Source organism: Bombina bombina, chromosome 6 (assembly GCF_027579735.1).
Source record: "Bombina bombina isolate aBomBom1 chromosome 6, aBomBom1.pri, whole genome shotgun sequence".
Classification (NCBI taxonomy): domain Eukaryota; kingdom Metazoa; phylum Chordata; class Amphibia; order Anura; family Bombinatoridae; genus Bombina; species Bombina bombina.
The window spans coordinates 606,975,934-606,994,071 of record NC_069504.1 but is presented as its reverse complement, the minus strand read 5'-3'; the positions used below and the strand labels follow the sequence as shown (position 1 = coordinate 606,994,071).

Sequence of the window (18,138 nt, the reverse complement as noted above, 5' to 3'; positions counted from 1 at the left end):
AAACAATTTTCCAATTTACTTTTATCACCAATTTTGCTTTGTTCTCTTGGTATTCTTAGTTGAAAGCTTAACCTAGGAGGTTCATATGCAAATTTCTCAGACCTTGAAGCCCACCTCTTTCAGATTGCATTTTAACAGTTTTTCACCACTAGAGGGTGTTAGTTCACATATTTCATATAGATAACACTGTGCTCGTGCACGTGAAGTAATCTGGGAGCAGGCACTGATTGGCTAGACTGCAAGTCTGTCAAAAGAACTGAAAAAATGGGCAGTTTGGGGGGGCGGAGCCAACTGCCAACACAGCAAGACGTGTGTATGGAGAGCTCCCAGCTTTAATCCCTAATATAGGGGGCTATCTGATAAATATTGGCTATTCATCTTTATAGATGCCTGTATAAACTTAAACTCTAACAGGGAACATCGAGGAGGTTGAAAAATCCAACTTACTGCCGCGTTACTTATATTCAGTAACGCCACGTGCATCTGCAAAATGGAGATCTCCTATCTTACAGTGTTGGAGCTGCTGACAGGATTCGAGGAGGCTATGCAGGCTGGATTTGACAACTTGGTGATGTGCATTAGAGATATTACCAAGCATGAAGTGCCTAGTCCCACGGAAGGGCCTGAGGAGGCGACCCGACCCACACGACAAAAGATCTCAACTTGTCGGGCTATCCCGCTAAGTAAGAGCAGCTGCAGCTTAGCCTACCTACCGGAACCGTGCGCTCAGAAAAAACATCTCTACTCTTCACCACTGAGGTCTCCGGAGGCTGCTGCTGATCACCTGGAACGAGATTTGAGCCTGCAGAGAGGATGCCACATGGCAGATCCCCCATCTGTGCGGCCCTGCACAACTGTAATCCAACTTCGAATTTATGCAGCCCATACCTCACCTGACTCAACTATCAGTCTGCTGCCGCTATGTGAGGCTCAACCGATTACGGCACAGATAGATATCATACCTAGAGAGGCAAGCAGCAACTCTCAGATTAGGCAAAGTGGCCACCGGAGCAGCATTGCAAGACTGTCAAGGCAGGCCTCCGCGACTCAAAAGTCATCTAACAGGACAGAACTCACGATCTGTAGTCAGAAACAAGTTTCAGGCCCGAGAAGTGCTCTCTATCAGTGGATGTTTCCCTTTTCAGATGATGCATCCGATATAGCTCCGCTCCAAAGGAGCGGTGTCGGGTGAACTTACATTGAACAGTAGACAACTTCTTTACAGGGATTATTACTTAGTCATAGATTTAGTTAGTCACTTACAGGGATTATTACTTATTCATAGATTTAGTTAGTCACTTATGGCTACAAGTTGACAATATTTTTGCCCTCACTAACTGTGAACTGTTATTACCCGGTTGGTACTCGTAAGTTACTTATTTCTATATGTGCATATGAGACCTGTATTGAATATATATGATTGATAATGAATCGCTTACATACTGCTCTTGAGTTAAACAGGCCAGTGTATCCTACAGATGCTCTATTGTACTTGTTTTATTTTCCCTAATGACTAGTATTGATGATTTAATGCTCTAAAAAGCTTTTTTTTTTTTTTTTTTTTTATATACAATTTATGTCAGCAGTACTCAGCCTTTCTAGTTTAATATTGCAAGAGATAGGATATGCTTATTACCATTAGCTGTAGTTATATGTACTCTTCTAAAACTGTTGTGATTAGACTGCTTTAAGGATCAGGGTTATGTTTGTGCATTTTTTTTATAGTTCTCCATAAGAATACATGTGGGACTATCATCCCTAGCTGCTCTATAGGTTTGCCCATACTTTGCATATACAGAAGCTCCTCTGTAGTGTTTATACACAGATTTTGTACCTGCATTTTACATTACAGGAGCTGTAGTTTTAATATATGCCCCCTCACTGATAAAGAGTGCTATCACTTTAACAGTTTGCCTATGCTTTGTCAGCGGCCGAGACGGAGCCATGGGTTCAGACTACTCCTTTTTATATTTTATATACTCAATGCTAGTTGGAGGATGTGAATTTAAATGCCTAACCCCTATAGTTTCATCTTAGAATTTGAGAATTTTAAATAGCCCACTATTTCACATTTTATACAAGATGGGAACTATTGAATATAACAATCTATTAATTGGAAGTTATTTCATTGAGCAACTGTGTGCTTTTGGCGCATCACATGGCCCCAAGCAGCGGGGTAGTAGTCCTTTATGTTATGTGGTTTATCACTAGCTCTGCATATATGTGATACTATTATGTCACTTACTTACTATTTCTGAACTAAACACGCCAAGGTGTCATGCAGATACTCTATTTTATCTATCTTACTCTTTGTAATTACAAATATCCATAAGCCAAAATGTAAATGAGTGCTCTGGAACATTGAGACTCTTGTATGTTTCGTACCTCACAGTATAGCTATATATATGGATCTTTTGCCTCCTGTACGCTGCAGCCATTTTACAAATGGTTCCTCTTAGCATACTAATATTAACGCTAGCCCTATTTGGACCAGAACACTTAGAAATATAGCTCCTGCAGAACTTTAATTATGGGATACTGAGTTTGCACCTAAGACAGGGATGACGAAATCGTTGCCAGATAATAGGTCACTATTTTTCCCCTAGTGTTCGTTTCCTTTGGGACGCATGTTCAAGATAGTGTGTATCCTAGCTTACAAGCTAGTTATTGTTTTATATACTATTTGGACACTATATACTGTTTGATTTTGTTGAACTATTAAAAAATGACCATTATCCATGTTAACATCCCAAATAGGGTGGCTTGCACTACTCCATAAGGACTCTATTATGCCTTCATTTTAGTTCATGGATGCTAGATTGGGTATGTTCTTGCCCCACCCCATTTTTATAAAGTCTCATGTCCTGAAGCAAAATGTTTACCCTCAGCATGTTTAAAGTTAGAGATATGCTCAAGGGCAAAGATATGGTATAGGGGTTTGAGGTGACATTAAAGTTTGTATATAGATTGGCTAGATTGCCAGGAGACCAGTTGTATTCTGCTTATAATACTCTACATACACTGAAGCGGTTTGTAATTGGACATAGATTACATGCTATTAGGTGATATGAGATTCAGATTTATATCTATATTTCACTAATACACTCTTACATTGCATTCCTGCAATATAGGCCTAGAAGTAGGCCTAGAAGATAACCTCACTATATAACCAAGAGCTAGTATCCTTAGGCTATGACTTACTAGTTATAATCTTCCCTAGATAGTTCTGGGATTTCTCCACTTGAACATCTCTAAGTGCCAACCTCATATTTTAAACGACTCATACTTATATAAAGCTCCGCCCCCCCTGACTCTCCACCATTTCCTCTTTATTTATAGCGGTGCTTACCCGCTGAATATCCCCCCCCCCTGTATATCTCAGCCCGAGAGTGGCTGACACATAAGCCAATTCTCCACAGCCTGACTTTGATATTCTTTCAATTGTTTCTATAGCACTGTGGAGATCATCTGTTCATAATATAACATAAAATGAAGTTGTATTCTATCTCGCCTAAACTCTTGTCTATCTCCATATTATGATGTAATATATGATTATATTGTTACATGTGTATTATACTAATAATGTTAATCTATAGACAATGTATTATCTACTCTGATGTAACACTGGCGATTTTTGTTTGTTAAACTATACTTTAACTTCAATAAAAAAATTATTTAAAAAAAAAAAAATGGGCAGTTTGCAGAGGCTTATATACAAGATAATCACAGAGGTTAAACGTATATTATTATAACTGTGTTGGTTATGCAAAACTGGGAAATGGGTAATAAAGGGATTATCTATCTTTTAAAACAATAAAAATTCTGGTGTAGACTGTCCCTTTAAAGGGACATTAAATAGTGCAATATATTTTATAGTTATATTTTTTTCACCCTTTCCTGTAATCTGACTCATTTGTGGGCTTTCCAATCCCCCCCAGTTTCTATAGTAATGAGTACTGCAATGCTAAAACCTAGGTTTCTCTTATCTAATATATTCTGTTGAAAACAATTAGGGACAGACAAAATAGTCAAATGTTGTGCAATATAGCAATGTTAAAGGGACATTATACACTCATTTTTTCTTTGCATAAATGTTTTGTAGATGATCTATTTATATAGCCCTTAAAGTTTTTTTTAAAAATAAATGTATAGTTTTGCTTATTTTTAAATAACATTGCTCTGATTTTCAGACTCCTAACAAAGCCCCAAAGCTTTATGTGAATACCGTCAGCTACCTTCTCCAGCTTGCTCCTGTTTGTGTAAAGGGTCTTTTCATATGCAAAAGAAGGGAGAGGGGGGGGGAGTGTCTTATTTGCCACTTGCAGTGGACTTTCCAGCTACCTTTTCAACAGAGCCAAACTGACAGCTTTTCTAAGTAAGTTTTTAAACAGTTTTATACTGGATTTTTATATCAGTATCTGTGCATCTTATTCTTTATAGTAGTGTCTATTACATGCAGTTATATGAAAATGAGTGTATACTGTCCTTTAAGGGTTTACGTTTCAACATGGCTGCCCCACTACTTTTTAGAAACTACTTTATTGGAAATAATACTTTATACATATTTCTTCTATGGTTTAACAACTAATATAATTAAAAATTAAATAAAGGTAAATATTGTTGTCAGTCTGTTTGCTTTAAATATATAATTACACATAGCATGTATTTACTGTTTAATGTGCCTTTAATCTATCTGTTGGCATTGAGGTCTGCAGCTGGAGACTGATAAACAACATGCTGTCAAGTGTTTGCACCCTGTTCATTTCCTGTTATTCTTCACTGGATAAAACACTAGCTTTCTGTGCATGTTGGAATGGTGTCCTCAGCCAAAGCAATCACCCTAGAGCAGTGTGCACGAAACAAAGGCTACATGGAAAAGGATCTAAGCGGAGCTCTCCCACAAGGCGGCTGCTGTTTGCTGGGAGGACCAGAAAGAATTGAGTCTGTCGTTAACATTAAAAGTGTCTGCAAAAACATTGCACAGCCGGAAATTGATGTTATTCGCTCTTGTGATGCTGGGAGGTAAATGCAGTGATTTTATTGTTTGTAAAGGGAATTGAAGAAGAGATTTTTTTTTACATGTGCTTAACTCTTAACATTTTCTTCACTGCAATACAATCAGTGCTGTGAAGAAAACATGTAGCTGTTGGGAAACGTTTTGCAAAAGGTTGCTAGTGATAAATGTAATGTTTGTTCATTTACTTGAGACCCTCCAACCTCCTTCATTTTTTTTATTAAAGGGACAGTAAACTCCAAATTTCCTTCCCAATAAAGGGCAAGATTACAAGTAGAACGGAATTTAATGCTTCCACTCGAGCGCTAACTCCGCCAGAAGTACGTTTTTTGTGCGCATCAAATAGCATTCGTATTACATGTTGAAAGTAAACAGTTTATGCTTGTGCACTGACCCGATGTGCGTAAAAAGCCACATTTAGATTATTGTGCGTGTGAAAACATATTCCCCCATAGGAGTCAATGGAGCAAAAGAAGTGGAAAAAACACCCTACTCACACGCAAACACAATGGCATATTCTCAAATGCTATAACCCGGCGTTTTTTAGATAAAAAGAATATGTTCTATTTATTCATAAATATATATATATATATATATATATATATATATATATATATATATATATATATATATATATATATGGTATTTTGGTACAATATATATCTATACCTATATAAAGGTGTATATATATATATATACATAAATATATAGAACATATTCCCATACAGGTGAAAACTCAAAAAAATTGAATATTGTGCAAAAGTTAATTTATTTCACTAATGCAACTTAAAAGGTGAAACTAATATATGAGATAGACTCATTACATGCAAAGCAAGATAGTTCAAGTCGTGATTTGTCATAATTGTGATGATTATGGCTTACAGCTCATGAAAACCCCAAATCCACAATCTCAGAAAATTAGAATATTGTGAAAAGGTGCAATATTCTAGACTCAAAGTGTCCCACTCTAATCAGCTAATTAAGCCATAACATCTGCAAAGGGTTCCTGAGCCTTTAAATGGTCTTTCAGTCTGGTTCAGTAGGATTCACAATCATGAGAAAGACTATTGACCTGACAGTTGTGCAGAAAACCATCATTGACACCCTCCATAAGGAGGGAATGCCTCAAAAGGTAATTGCAAAAGAAGTTGTATGTTCCCAAAGTGCTGTATCAAAGCACATTAATAGAAAGTTATGTGGAAGGGAAAAGTGTGGAAGAAAAAGGTGCACAAGCAGCAGGGATGACCGCAGCCTGGAGAGGATTGTCAGGAAAAGTCCATTCAAAAGTGTTGGGGACTTTCACAAGAGCCACCACACACAGACGGATCCTGGACATGGGCTTAAAATGTTGTATTCCACTTGTCAAGCCACTCCTGAACAACAAACAATGTCAGAAGCATCTTACCTGGGCTAAAGAAAAACAGACCTGGTCTGTTGCTCAATATAAAATATATAGGGGGTAGTGTATACACAAAAACACCACACCCTTAGGGGGCGCCTCCTAATGTAAACAGGATAAAATAACAAAATAAAACAAATGGCAGGTATAACAATTAGTATTTCGAAATTAAAAAGTAATTATACCATGCAGAAAAAAATGCAACAAATATTAAATTAGAACCAAAGAAGTCCATATAAACCAGCATGGAACAGTGTTCCCAAAAGAGGGGCAACTCTCTGTCAAAGGACGGTCATCCTGGTAATCATGATCTGTGAAGAGAAAAGAACAGAGGCGCCACCATGGCCTAGTACCACCAAAACATAAATATGTAGAAGCAGGTAGATGTATATACTCACAAACGATAAGCACCCAACGGTGCTGATGGAGCGGACTGGAACTTCGCAGTGGTCCAGCTCACTGATATCCCCCAGCAGAAATCCAATCAAATTTTTAGAAAGGCCTGTTGTCTTGGGCCTGAGTGGACAAAAAAGGCAAACCAACATAGCCCAGTAACGCTTGCACAGGAGCAGAGTATAACCAAAAGATTATACTTACAAGAGGAAAAGCCCCTCCAGGTGCAATAACAGCAATCTGGGACCTCACAGCCGCCCAGTAGACTGTTGACAATATGCAGACCACAACAATCAGCAAAAATGGTCCAATGTTCCCAGCAGAATGCATACATAGTAATACACCACAGCAGCAAGTGTATCATATTTAAAAAAAATACTTTATTAAAAAGCAACGTGTTTCTCAGCCTCCTGAGGGCTGTTTCATCAGGCTTTAATAAAGTATTTTTTTAAATATTATACACTTGCTGCTGTGGTGTATTACTACGTATGCACTCTGCTGGGAACATTGGACTATTTTTGCTGATTGTTGTGGTCTGCATATTGTCAACAGTCTACTGTGCGGCTGTGAGGTCCCAGATTGCTGTTATTGCACCTGGAGGTGCTTTTACTCTTGTAAGTATAATCTTTTAGTTATACTCTGCTCCTGTGCAAGCGTTACTGGGCTATGTTGGTTTGCCTTTTTTGTCCACTCAGACACAAGACAACAGGCCGTTCTAAGGAAATTTGATTGGATTTCTGCTGGGGGATATCAGTGAGCTAGACCACTGCGAAGTTCCATTCCGCTCCATCAGCACCGTTGGGTGATTATCGTTTGTGAGTATATACATCTACCTGCTTCTACATATTTATGCTTTGGTGGTACTAGGCCATGGTGGCGCCTCTGTTCTTTTCTCTTCTTTTTTTTTCACTGGTCTGTTGCTCAGTGGTCTAAAGTCCTCTTTTCTGATGAGAGCAAATTTTGCATTTCATTTGGAAACCAAGGACCCAGAATATGGAGGAAAAATGGAGAGGCACACACTGCAAGATGCTTGAAGTCCAGTGTGAAGTTTCCACAGTCTGTGTTGATTTGGGGAGCCATGTCATCTGCTGGTGTTGGTCCACTGTGCTTCATTAAGTCCAGGGTCAACGCAGCCGTCTACCAGGAGATTTTGGAGCACTTCATGCTTCCTTCCACAGACAAGCTCTATGGGGATGCTGACTTCATTTTCCAGCAGGAATTTGCACATGCCCACACTACCAAAAGCACCAATACCTGGTTCAATGACCGTGGGATTACTGTGCTTGATTGGCCAGCAAACTTGCCTGACCTGAACCCCATAGAGAATCTATGGGGCATTGCCAAGAGAAAGATGAGAGACATGATACCGAACAATGCAGAAGAGCTGAAGGCCGCTATATGGTTTTCCATAACACCTCAGCAGTGCCACAGGCTGATAGCTTCCATGCCACGCCGCATTGAGGCAATAATTGCTGCAAACGTGGCCCAAACCAACTACTGAGTACATACAGTATGCATGCTTATACTTTTCAGAGGTCCGATATTGTTCTACAGGTATGTACAATCCTTGTTTTATTGATTGCATGTAATATTCTAATTTTCTGAGATTGTGGATTTGGGGTTTTCATGAGCTGTAAGCTATTATAATCACAATTATGACAAATCACGGCTTGAACTATCTTGCTTTGCATGTAATGAGTCTATCTCATATATTAGTTTCACCTTTTAAGTTGCATTAGTGAAATAAATTAACTTTTGCACGATATTCTAATTTTTCGAGTTTCACCTGTATGTGAAGAACATTGGAATGTTAAATATTTACAGTAAATAAACAGTATAACACTTTATTAAAAATGAATATTGTATAAATATGCTTTTTCATGTTTTCATCTTCTTAACTGCAAAGGGCTCCAATTATATATATATATATATATATATATATATATATATATATATATATATATATATATATATATATATATATATATATATATATATAATGTAGAAAAAGCCTCCAATGCCTTTTGAAATAAAAAGTCCAACTTTAATGGTCGATTAAAAAGTTTAACAGAATTTAGTAGCAAGCGTCTGACATATTTCAGCCAATGGCCTTAATCTTAGACAAGTCATGTCTAAGATTAAGGCCATTGGCCGAAACATGTCAGACGATTGCTACTAAATTCTGTTAAACTTTTTAATCGACCATTAAAGTTGGACTTTTTATTTCAAAAGGCATTGGAGGCTTTTTTCTACATTCAATATTGATATTCATTTTCCCCTTTAATTTAAAAAGCCGAGTTGCCATATGAACAGTTTTTGGAAGGCTATGCTTTATTATTGCCTTTGAAGAAACCCTGTGCTTATCACAGCTTTTACAATAGCCGGAGTTCTATTCAGTGATTGGCGGAGCGGTATTATCTACGTCACGGACGTGCTGGGCCTGCTGTTGAACACAGACGTTACATGGACAGATGCGGTTTGAGGTGAAACTGTTGAAGGTGTGGAGGATCCACTTCTCCTGTCTTCCTGGAGCGCTGCGGTGGCGGTGCTGATCAGGAAAAGCGTGTGGTGAGAGAAGGTCCCCCCTTCCATATCCCTTCCGTAATCTCCGTGAGTGCCAGCATTATTTGTCTCCAGATTTGAAGTTTGGATTGTTTGTGCCCTATCTACATTGGCAGTTGGGACTACCGAGCTACTGCATCCTGATACTAATTATTGGGAATTTATTTTTCCTTTTGCTCCTTAAGTTGAAATCAAACACAACCTTTGAACATCTAATATATATATATATATATACTTATATGTGTGTACATATGTATTTATGTGTTTATATGTGTATATGTGTGTGCAAATACATATATAAATACATATGTACACCCATAGAAACATAGAAACACGCGCACATATATATATATATATATATATATATATATATATATATATATATATATATATATATTATATACACACATACATACAGATATATATTAAGACATGTATATGTATGTATCTCTATGTTAAAGCCCTTTGCAGCTTTTTTTTTCTATCACCTGAAACCTCATATCTTTGAGCCCTTATAACTTTTTGTGCAATATTTAATCATTTTTATTAGAAAGTGTTATGAGTATAACTGTACTTTTAATGTATTTTTAATGTGTTTTGTATAACTTTTTAGTTTCGTGAAACAGTTAACCAGAGCTCTAAGTTCACCGTAATCATTCTCGCGTAAATCGCGATTGCCCTCAAGCAATCACATTTATTTTCAAATTGTAATACGAGCAGTATACCCGACATTCACAAACACCAATGATAAACCCCTTTCCGCTTACTTGTAACTGTTAAAGCGCCACTCGTAATCTGTCGCCAAAATGTTTAATTATGCAATTTTTTTAAAAAAAGCATGTGCATTCATTATTTATTTTTCCTGCTTTTCTTGTAATTTAACCCCGATCGTGCATTCCGTGGAATGCAGAACTATGAAACTCCTACCTGCTGTACAGGACCTGTAAATAAAGTAGATTTGCATAATCAACAAATGTATGATAAAAAACATAATTTATGTAAGAACTTACCTGATAAATTCATTTCTTTCATTGGCAAGAGTTCATAAGCTAGTGACGTATGGGATATACAATCCTAGCAGGAGGGGCAAAGTTTCCCAAACCTAAAAATGCCTATAAATACACCCCTCACCACACCCACAATTCAGTTTAACGAATAGCCAAGTAGTGGGGTGATAAAGAAAGGAGTAAAAAGCATCATCAAAGGAATTTGGAAATAATTGTGCTTTATACAAAAAATCATACCCACAAATAAAAAGGGTGGGTCTCATAGACTCTTGCCAATATGAAAGAAATGAATTTATCAGGTAAGTTCTTACATATATTATGTTTTCTTTCATGTAATTGGCAAGAGTCCATGAGCTAGTGACGTATGGGATAGAAATACCCAAGATGTGGAACTCCACACAAGAGTCACTAGAGAGGGAGGGATAAAAATAAAAACAGCCATTTTCTGCTGAAAAAATTAAATCCACAACCAAAAAAATAAGTTTTTCTCATAAATGAAAGAAAAAAACTTAAAACATAAGCAGAGGAATCAATCTGAAACAGCTGCCTGAAGAACTTTTCTACCAAAAACTGCTTCCGAAGAAGCAAATACATCAAAACGGTAGAATTTAGTAAATGTATGCAAAGAAGACCAGGTTGCTGCTTTGCAAATCTGATCAACTGAAGCTTCATTTTTAAAAGCCCACGAAGTGGAGACTGATCTAGTAGAATGAGCTGTAATTCTCTGAGGTGGGGCCTAACCCGACTCCAAATAAGCCTGATGAATCAAAAGCTTTAACCAAGATGCCAAGGAAATGGCAGAAGCCTTCTGACCTTTCCTAGAACCAGAAAAGATAACAAATAGACTAGAAGTCTTCCTGAAATCTTTAGTAGCTTCAACATAATATTTCAAAGCTCTTAACACATCCAAAGAATGTAAGGATCTCTTTAAAGAATTCTTAGGATTAGGACATAAAGAAGGGACAACAATTTCTCTATTAATGTTAGAATTCACAACCTTAGGTAAGAATTTAAACGAAGTCCGCAAAACCTCCTTATCCTGATGGAAAATCAGAAAAGGAGATTCACAAGAAAGAGCAGATAATTCAGAAACTCTTCTAGCAGAAGAGATATCCAAAAGGAACAACACTTTCCATGAAATGAGTTTAATGTCCAAAGAATGCATAGGCCCCAATTTATCAAAGTCTGGCGGACCTGATGCGACAGTGCAGATCAGGTCCGCCAGACCTCGCAGAATACGGCGAGCAATACGCTCGCCGTATTCAGCATTGCACCAGCAGCTCACAAGAGCTGCTGGTGCAATGGCGCCCCCTGCAGACTCGTGGCCAATGGGCCTCCAGCAGGGGGGGTGTCAATCAACCCGATCGGGTTGATTTTCGGCGATGTCTGTCCGCCTGCTCTGAGCTGTTTCTGGCGAGCATTCAGGCTTGCCAGAAACACGGGGCATCAAGCTCCATTCGGAGCTTGATAGATAGGCCCCATAGGCTCAAAAGGAGGAGCTTGTAAAGCCTTCAAAACCAAATTAAGAGTCCAAGGAGGAGAGATTGATTTAATGACAGGCTTGATACGGACCAAAGCCTGTACAAAACAGTGAATATCAGGAAGCTTAGCAGTCTTCCTGTGAAATAAAACAGAAAGAGCAGAGATTTGACCCTTTAAGGAACTTGCAGACAAACCCTTATCGAAACCATCCTGAAGAAACTGTAAAATTCTAGGAATTCTAAAAGAATGTCAGGAGAATTTATGAGAACACCATGAAATATAAGCACAAACTTACTTCACCACCTCCATAGGAGGCAATGTTTGTAAAAACTGAATTGTGGGTGTGGTGAGGGGTGTATTTATAGGCGTTTTGAGGTTTGTGAAACTTTGCCCCTCCTGGTAGGATTGTATATCCCATACGTCACTAGCTCATGGACTCTTGCCAATTACATGAAAGAAAATCAATGCAATAGCACTTAGTCTGAACTTCAAATGAGTAGCATTTTTCTGACAAATTTCAAACTTATGTCTATTTCCACTCCTCCTGTATCATGTGACAGTCGTCAGCCAATCACAAATGCATATATGTATATTCTGTGAATTCTTGCACATGCTCAGTAGGAGCTGGTGACTCAAAAACTGTAAATGTAAAAAAGACTGTGCAGATTTTGTTAATGGAAGTAAGTTGGAAAGTTGTTTAAAATTGCCTGCTCTATCTGAATCATGAAAGTTTAATTTTAACTTGATTGCCCCTTTAATATGTGCAGGAGCTTATTTATATATTTTCCTAACTGGCCTCAGCTAAGGAAGATAAACAAAATAAAAGAGGCTTTTCAAAGGGTGTTTAATAAAAACACAAAAGAATAGGTAAAAAAGAATGCCTCTGTAGCACAATAGTAGCGTGAAATTCAAGTGTATAATATATACAATTACATAAAATGTAACTTTTATTTAATAGATTTAAAAGCATTTGTTGATAGACAGCAATGAGAACTGGAATTTGCTGCTCTACAATAGGTTAAAAACACTACAATACTTGTTGCATTAATGAGATCAGTATATAGGTGCACTTTTGTTATAACCAGTATAAACTATGGCAAATACATATTTTTATTTATATGTATTAAGTGATATTAGTTAAAGCATTTGCAGAATGTCAAAACCCAAGTGTACTTATGTTTCTTTGTGGGACCAAAGGTAAAAAATGAGTATATTGTAGCACACACAGTTTGTGTGCTACCAATAGTGATATCGCAATGTATTCAGAAAACAAAGGCCCAACTAAGATATATACTTAGGGTTAATTATATTATAAAGAATATTAACTCTGCATACTACAGTTAACTTTGTTGATTCCACTTTAAATAAGGTGCTATAATCTAAGATTGACCTTGCAAGACTGACTGATAGTTTTAACTCTTGGTTAGTATCCAAAGTATAAACTGTAGCTAACATATGAGCGGAATAAAAAAAAGATATAATTCACTTCAGTGTATATATTAAGTGGCGTACAATAAAGCATTTATAAAGTATCAATTGTTAAGTGTTTGGCGTTTACCATTAAACACTGAAATATGGGTTGAAATATGGGTTGAAAATGGGTTGAGAATATCTTGTATCATCCATTGTTTGTATGTCCCCAAAAAAAAGCAGCACCACCAGAACTCTTCAACAGATTTATTAGTGCAATCTGCACAATGTAACAGCCAGACCACAAAATAGCAACGTTCGGACTCAGTCCTTAATCATCATTTTTTTGGGACTTACTTTTGCTTTAGGGTATTGTGCAGTATCCTGTGAGCTTGCACACGTTTCTGTTCCCAGGTGCTGGAAAATCTTTTGGGACTCTATCCATTGTTTGTATACTACCAACACAGTAATACCCCAATTAGTTAAGTACACTTAAAACAAACATAAAGATATATCCTTGATCCAACATAATATGAGGAGTATTCATTTTGAATGCTAGTTTTAGCCTTAACGGTTAATCGATAGTCCTAACTACCGCCCTGGCTAAATGCCAGGAATGCGGTAGCGTGAGTAACTCAAAGTTAATATTTAATACTGATTTTTAGTTATAGTTAGGCAACAAAGTAAAGAGCAAGTTAAAAAATAATATAGGAAGTCCCCTGACATGGTCGTGTTTCTCTTACGCTTCCTCAGAGGGGTGCGCGGGGCTGCAAACAGAGAGGTTAACTTGCAACCGAGATCCCTCCCTAAACCGGTGATAGGCTGAGTAGCAACCACCTTCAGGTCTATCAAATGATGCAGGCTGTGTAATCGAAAAATGGGTTGTTATGGTGATATACATGGTATATGCCTGGTTGTGTTCTGTATTTTTCGCAATACAAGTAAGTCAAAGTACTTGAAGGAATCGAATAATAAAAGCTGACTGCTATTGCTAAGACAATGTTTGTATCGTTATGGATGACAATACTAAATATAATAAACAGTTCAAATCGATCCACTGGTAATGGCAGGTTGGTAATGTTTCTTCCTGAAAAAATGCATTATCGAAACTATATAGCTGAAAATAATGATATGTGAAGTGAAAATATATTTAAATTGAAAAGGGTTAAATCGACTAAGACCTGTGGTGTTATTAAGTGAATATAAAAAACACAAGAATATGAACTAACCGAGAGGTGAAAACAACAAAGGAAAACGTTATTAGTGGTGGAATGTGTTATATTAAAAGTGCTGCTGATATAGTGACTAAGGTACAAATCTAATTAACAAATACAAGAATGAAATTTATTTTTGGCTCTAAAAAAAAAAAATTTTTTGAAACAAGCTTTGCTAGAAGTGTGTACTTGCTGTTAAAAATCATGATCAATGATGTGAAAAAAAAGTGAAATTTATCGCATACTGTAGTATGCTGAACATTAAAATGTGGTAGGTGTATCATTTGAATACGACATAAAGTTAAAAGAGTTTTGATATTCACACACACAATGCAAGTGTGTATTATAGGTATACTGTATAGTTGTTATTGTCATTCATACCCTGTGGCTTAACAGTATTGAGCAGATGGATCCACTTGCATTCCATTTGCAATAAAGTTATTTCAAGATTTCCACCTCTTATTCCTAAAGATGCTTGTTGAATGACAGCAAATTTTAAAGTGGTATCATTGCCATAATGTCTATGATAAAAATGCCTTGCAACACTGGTAATTATTTTGCCTTTTTTTAGTTCATTTTCGGCATTGCGGATGCTTCTGCAGTGTTCCAATATGCGGACTCTGACCTGTCTTGTCATCATTCCCACATAAAATAAATCACATGGATATTTCAGGATATAGATCACCCCTGTGGTGGTTCATGAGAAATAGGTGGTCAAATTATGTATTTGATCATATTTATCTTTTATGAATTGTATTTTCCAAACTTTGGGGCATGTACTGCAAGTTCCACAAGGGAACATGCCCTTCTTTGGTGTATCTTTTTTGGGTTTGTGGATGTAATGGCTCTTAACTAGAATGTCTGTCAGATTATTTGGCCTTTTATATCCCACAGAAACTCTTTCGCCTATATGAGTGGATAGGAGAGGATCATGGTGTAATATATGCCAGTTGCTATTGACTATGTCAATCATTTTTTGCATTTGAGGGTGGAACGTGGTGATTCATCTTATTTTGTTATCCATTGATTTGTTTTTGGTTTGCAGAAGACTTTCACGTTTGGTTTTTAATGCATATGAACGTGCTGTTTTAATGGATCTATTACTATAACCTCTTTCACGTAATCTGTTAGATAGATATACAGATTCTTATTTAAATTTCTGATGATCTGAACAATTTCGTCTCAATTCTCCTTTTGGGATTACCTTTAAAGTGTTTTTAGCATGGGCACTAGTATGGTGCAATATGCTATTAGATGCAGTTTCTTTTCTGTAAATGTTAATTGACAAAGTTCCATTTGGCTCTTTTATAATTTTGATATCAAGAAAATTGATTTGACTTGTACTCTGTTGGTATGTGTGTTTTATGTTTAATTTGTTGTTCAAGCTGTTCATGAATTTTTGAACTAATTCTGTTGAACCTACCCATGTGAATAATATATCGTCAATATATCTAATCCACAGTGGAATGTGTTTGATATATTTGTCATTATTATCAGAAAATACTGTAGAATTCTCCCACCCCCCTAGAAAAAGACACACAAGGGTCTGTCTTTGACCTACAAAACAATACAATATTTTTCTTGCAAAATGAGAGTTTTAAATTATTTGAAAATATTTATTTTTCATATAAATCTTTTGTAATGCAGTAAATCATTTCTGGTAAAAAGGTACATTTTATGCCCATTAAAGGGACACTGAACCCAAAATGTTTATTGATTCAGATAGAGAATGCAATTTTAAGCAACTTTCTCATTTACTCCTATTAGCATTTTTTCTTCATTCTCTTGCTATCTTTATTTGAAAAAGAAGGCATCCAAGCTATTATTTGGTTCAGTATTCTGGGCAGCACTTGTTTATTGGTCGGTGAATTTATCCACCAATCAGCAAGAACAACCCAGGTTGTTCACCAAAAATGGGCCGACAGCTAAACTTACATTCTTGCATTTCCAATAAAGATACCAAGAGAATGAAGAAAATTTGATAATAGGAGTAAATTGGAAAGTTGCTTAAAATTGCATGCTCTATCTGAATCACGAAAGAAAACATTTGGGTTAAGTGTCCCTTTAAGTAAAGTGCCAGTTCGTGGTACAGCCATTCAGGAACCATACTGCCCACTCCTCAGTCTCTGCTTCAGGTGCTCACTGGTACCATGCACGACCCTTCTAGCACTGAGCAGCTAAAGGAAAGACTTGAAGGTACAGATTCAGTGGACAGCAGTATGACTCCTGAATGGCTGACCTCCTTCTCACATGACTTCTTTTCAGTTTAGTGGAGCAATGTTTAGGTTTAAAATAGTGAAATCCTTATGTAATTATATGTAGATATAGGCCCATATTTCCCATACATCCCCTTGGTTCAGAGACTTCTGTTTTTTGTTTCATTAACCACTACATTACTGTATAATACTAACCACTGCCAGAAAATATCTATATTGCTGATTAGCAATCCATAAATCATTTTTTTAGGGCATTAGGAAATTACATTATAAATACTTACTTTTCACTATCCGGTTCAAGGTACATATTCAAGTGACAAAAAACAAGTTTAAAAATGAACGATGTGTCTACAAATTGTACCTCGCCACAAAACTATCAATACTCCAATTTTTTGTTGCCACAATTCGTTTTCTTTTTTAAATGCCTTAAATACAATATTTAGTTTGACAAAATAAAAGTTATTATGAGATGAAAAGGATAAGATAACCTGGAATAAAAAAAAAACAAAATACAGAAATTTGCCAGTTAGAAATAATGAATAAAAGCTGCTGAATAATAAATCTGCCTATTACAATGTTTCAGCTGTGTATTTCTTCAGTGTCTCTAATAATGCGTCATTTAACTAATCTGTGTTACTTATCCTATAGGTATTTATGTGAGTATACCTACTACATCTCTTTGCACTATGGAGAGAGGAAAGCAGTGTTCATCCATGTACCTTCCTTAAAGAGAACCATAACTGCAGCAAAGCTGGCTCATGTTTTAAGACTGATTATTAAAGAAGTAATGAGTCAGATTGGCTGATCTTCAGAGAACACAAATCCATCTTTTCCTGGATGAAAAGGCTGCATTCTGAATTTAACAGCTGATGTGCATAATATCTTGTTTGTTTGATTGTTTCTTTTATTAATAAAAAAAATATGATACACCACCATCTCACCTAGTTCCAAGGGTAAATTCTCATAAAAAAATGACCAGCTCAGTGTGGTTATAATTTAAGAGTGAACCCAAATACAATGTAATTTATTCTGCAGTATGTCACTAATTTAGAAACTTTACAGAGAAGATGCAGAGTCTATAGCTCAAGCTTTATGCTTGTATATTTCTTGTTATGTGCTAGCAAAAGAAATTATGTTTACTGAGAATAAACTACAGAATTTAACCATACAATCTGTTTATCCAATACAGGTAAACCCCGTTCATACAGCGGGTTAGGGACCGGAGCCCCGCCGTAAAGTGAAAACCGCCTTAAAGTGAAACAAGGTGGTTTTAGCTTTCTTTTCACTTGCCAGTGTGTTTAAAAACTTGAAACCATGTTTGAACTCTCATATATTAGGGTGCAATAGAGCTACATTTAGTTTAACTCAATTCAATAAATACTGTACCTGTAAAATAGGGACAATTTCTGTAGTAAAATTTCCCACACTATAACACTGAGAT

The 18,138-nt window shown here is 36.6% G+C and overlaps 1 protein-coding gene across 1 annotated transcript in view; it reads left to right on the top strand.

Moving 5' to 3' along the window:
- Nucleotides 1–17,632, top strand: part of PGPEP1L (pyroglutamyl-peptidase I like) — a 114,388-nt gene extending 96,756 nt beyond the window's left edge. The window contains exons 5-6 of the mRNA XM_053717619.1: nucleotides 4,796–5,022; nucleotides 17,346–17,632. Of these exons, the coding sequence (XP_053573594.1) occupies nucleotides 4,796–5,022; nucleotides 17,346–17,502 (384 nt within the window). The 3' untranslated portion in view covers nucleotides 17,503–17,632. The remainder of the gene's footprint in view (nucleotides 1–4,795; nucleotides 5,023–17,345) is intronic.
- The last annotated feature ends 506 nt before the right edge of the window (nucleotides 17,633–18,138 follow it).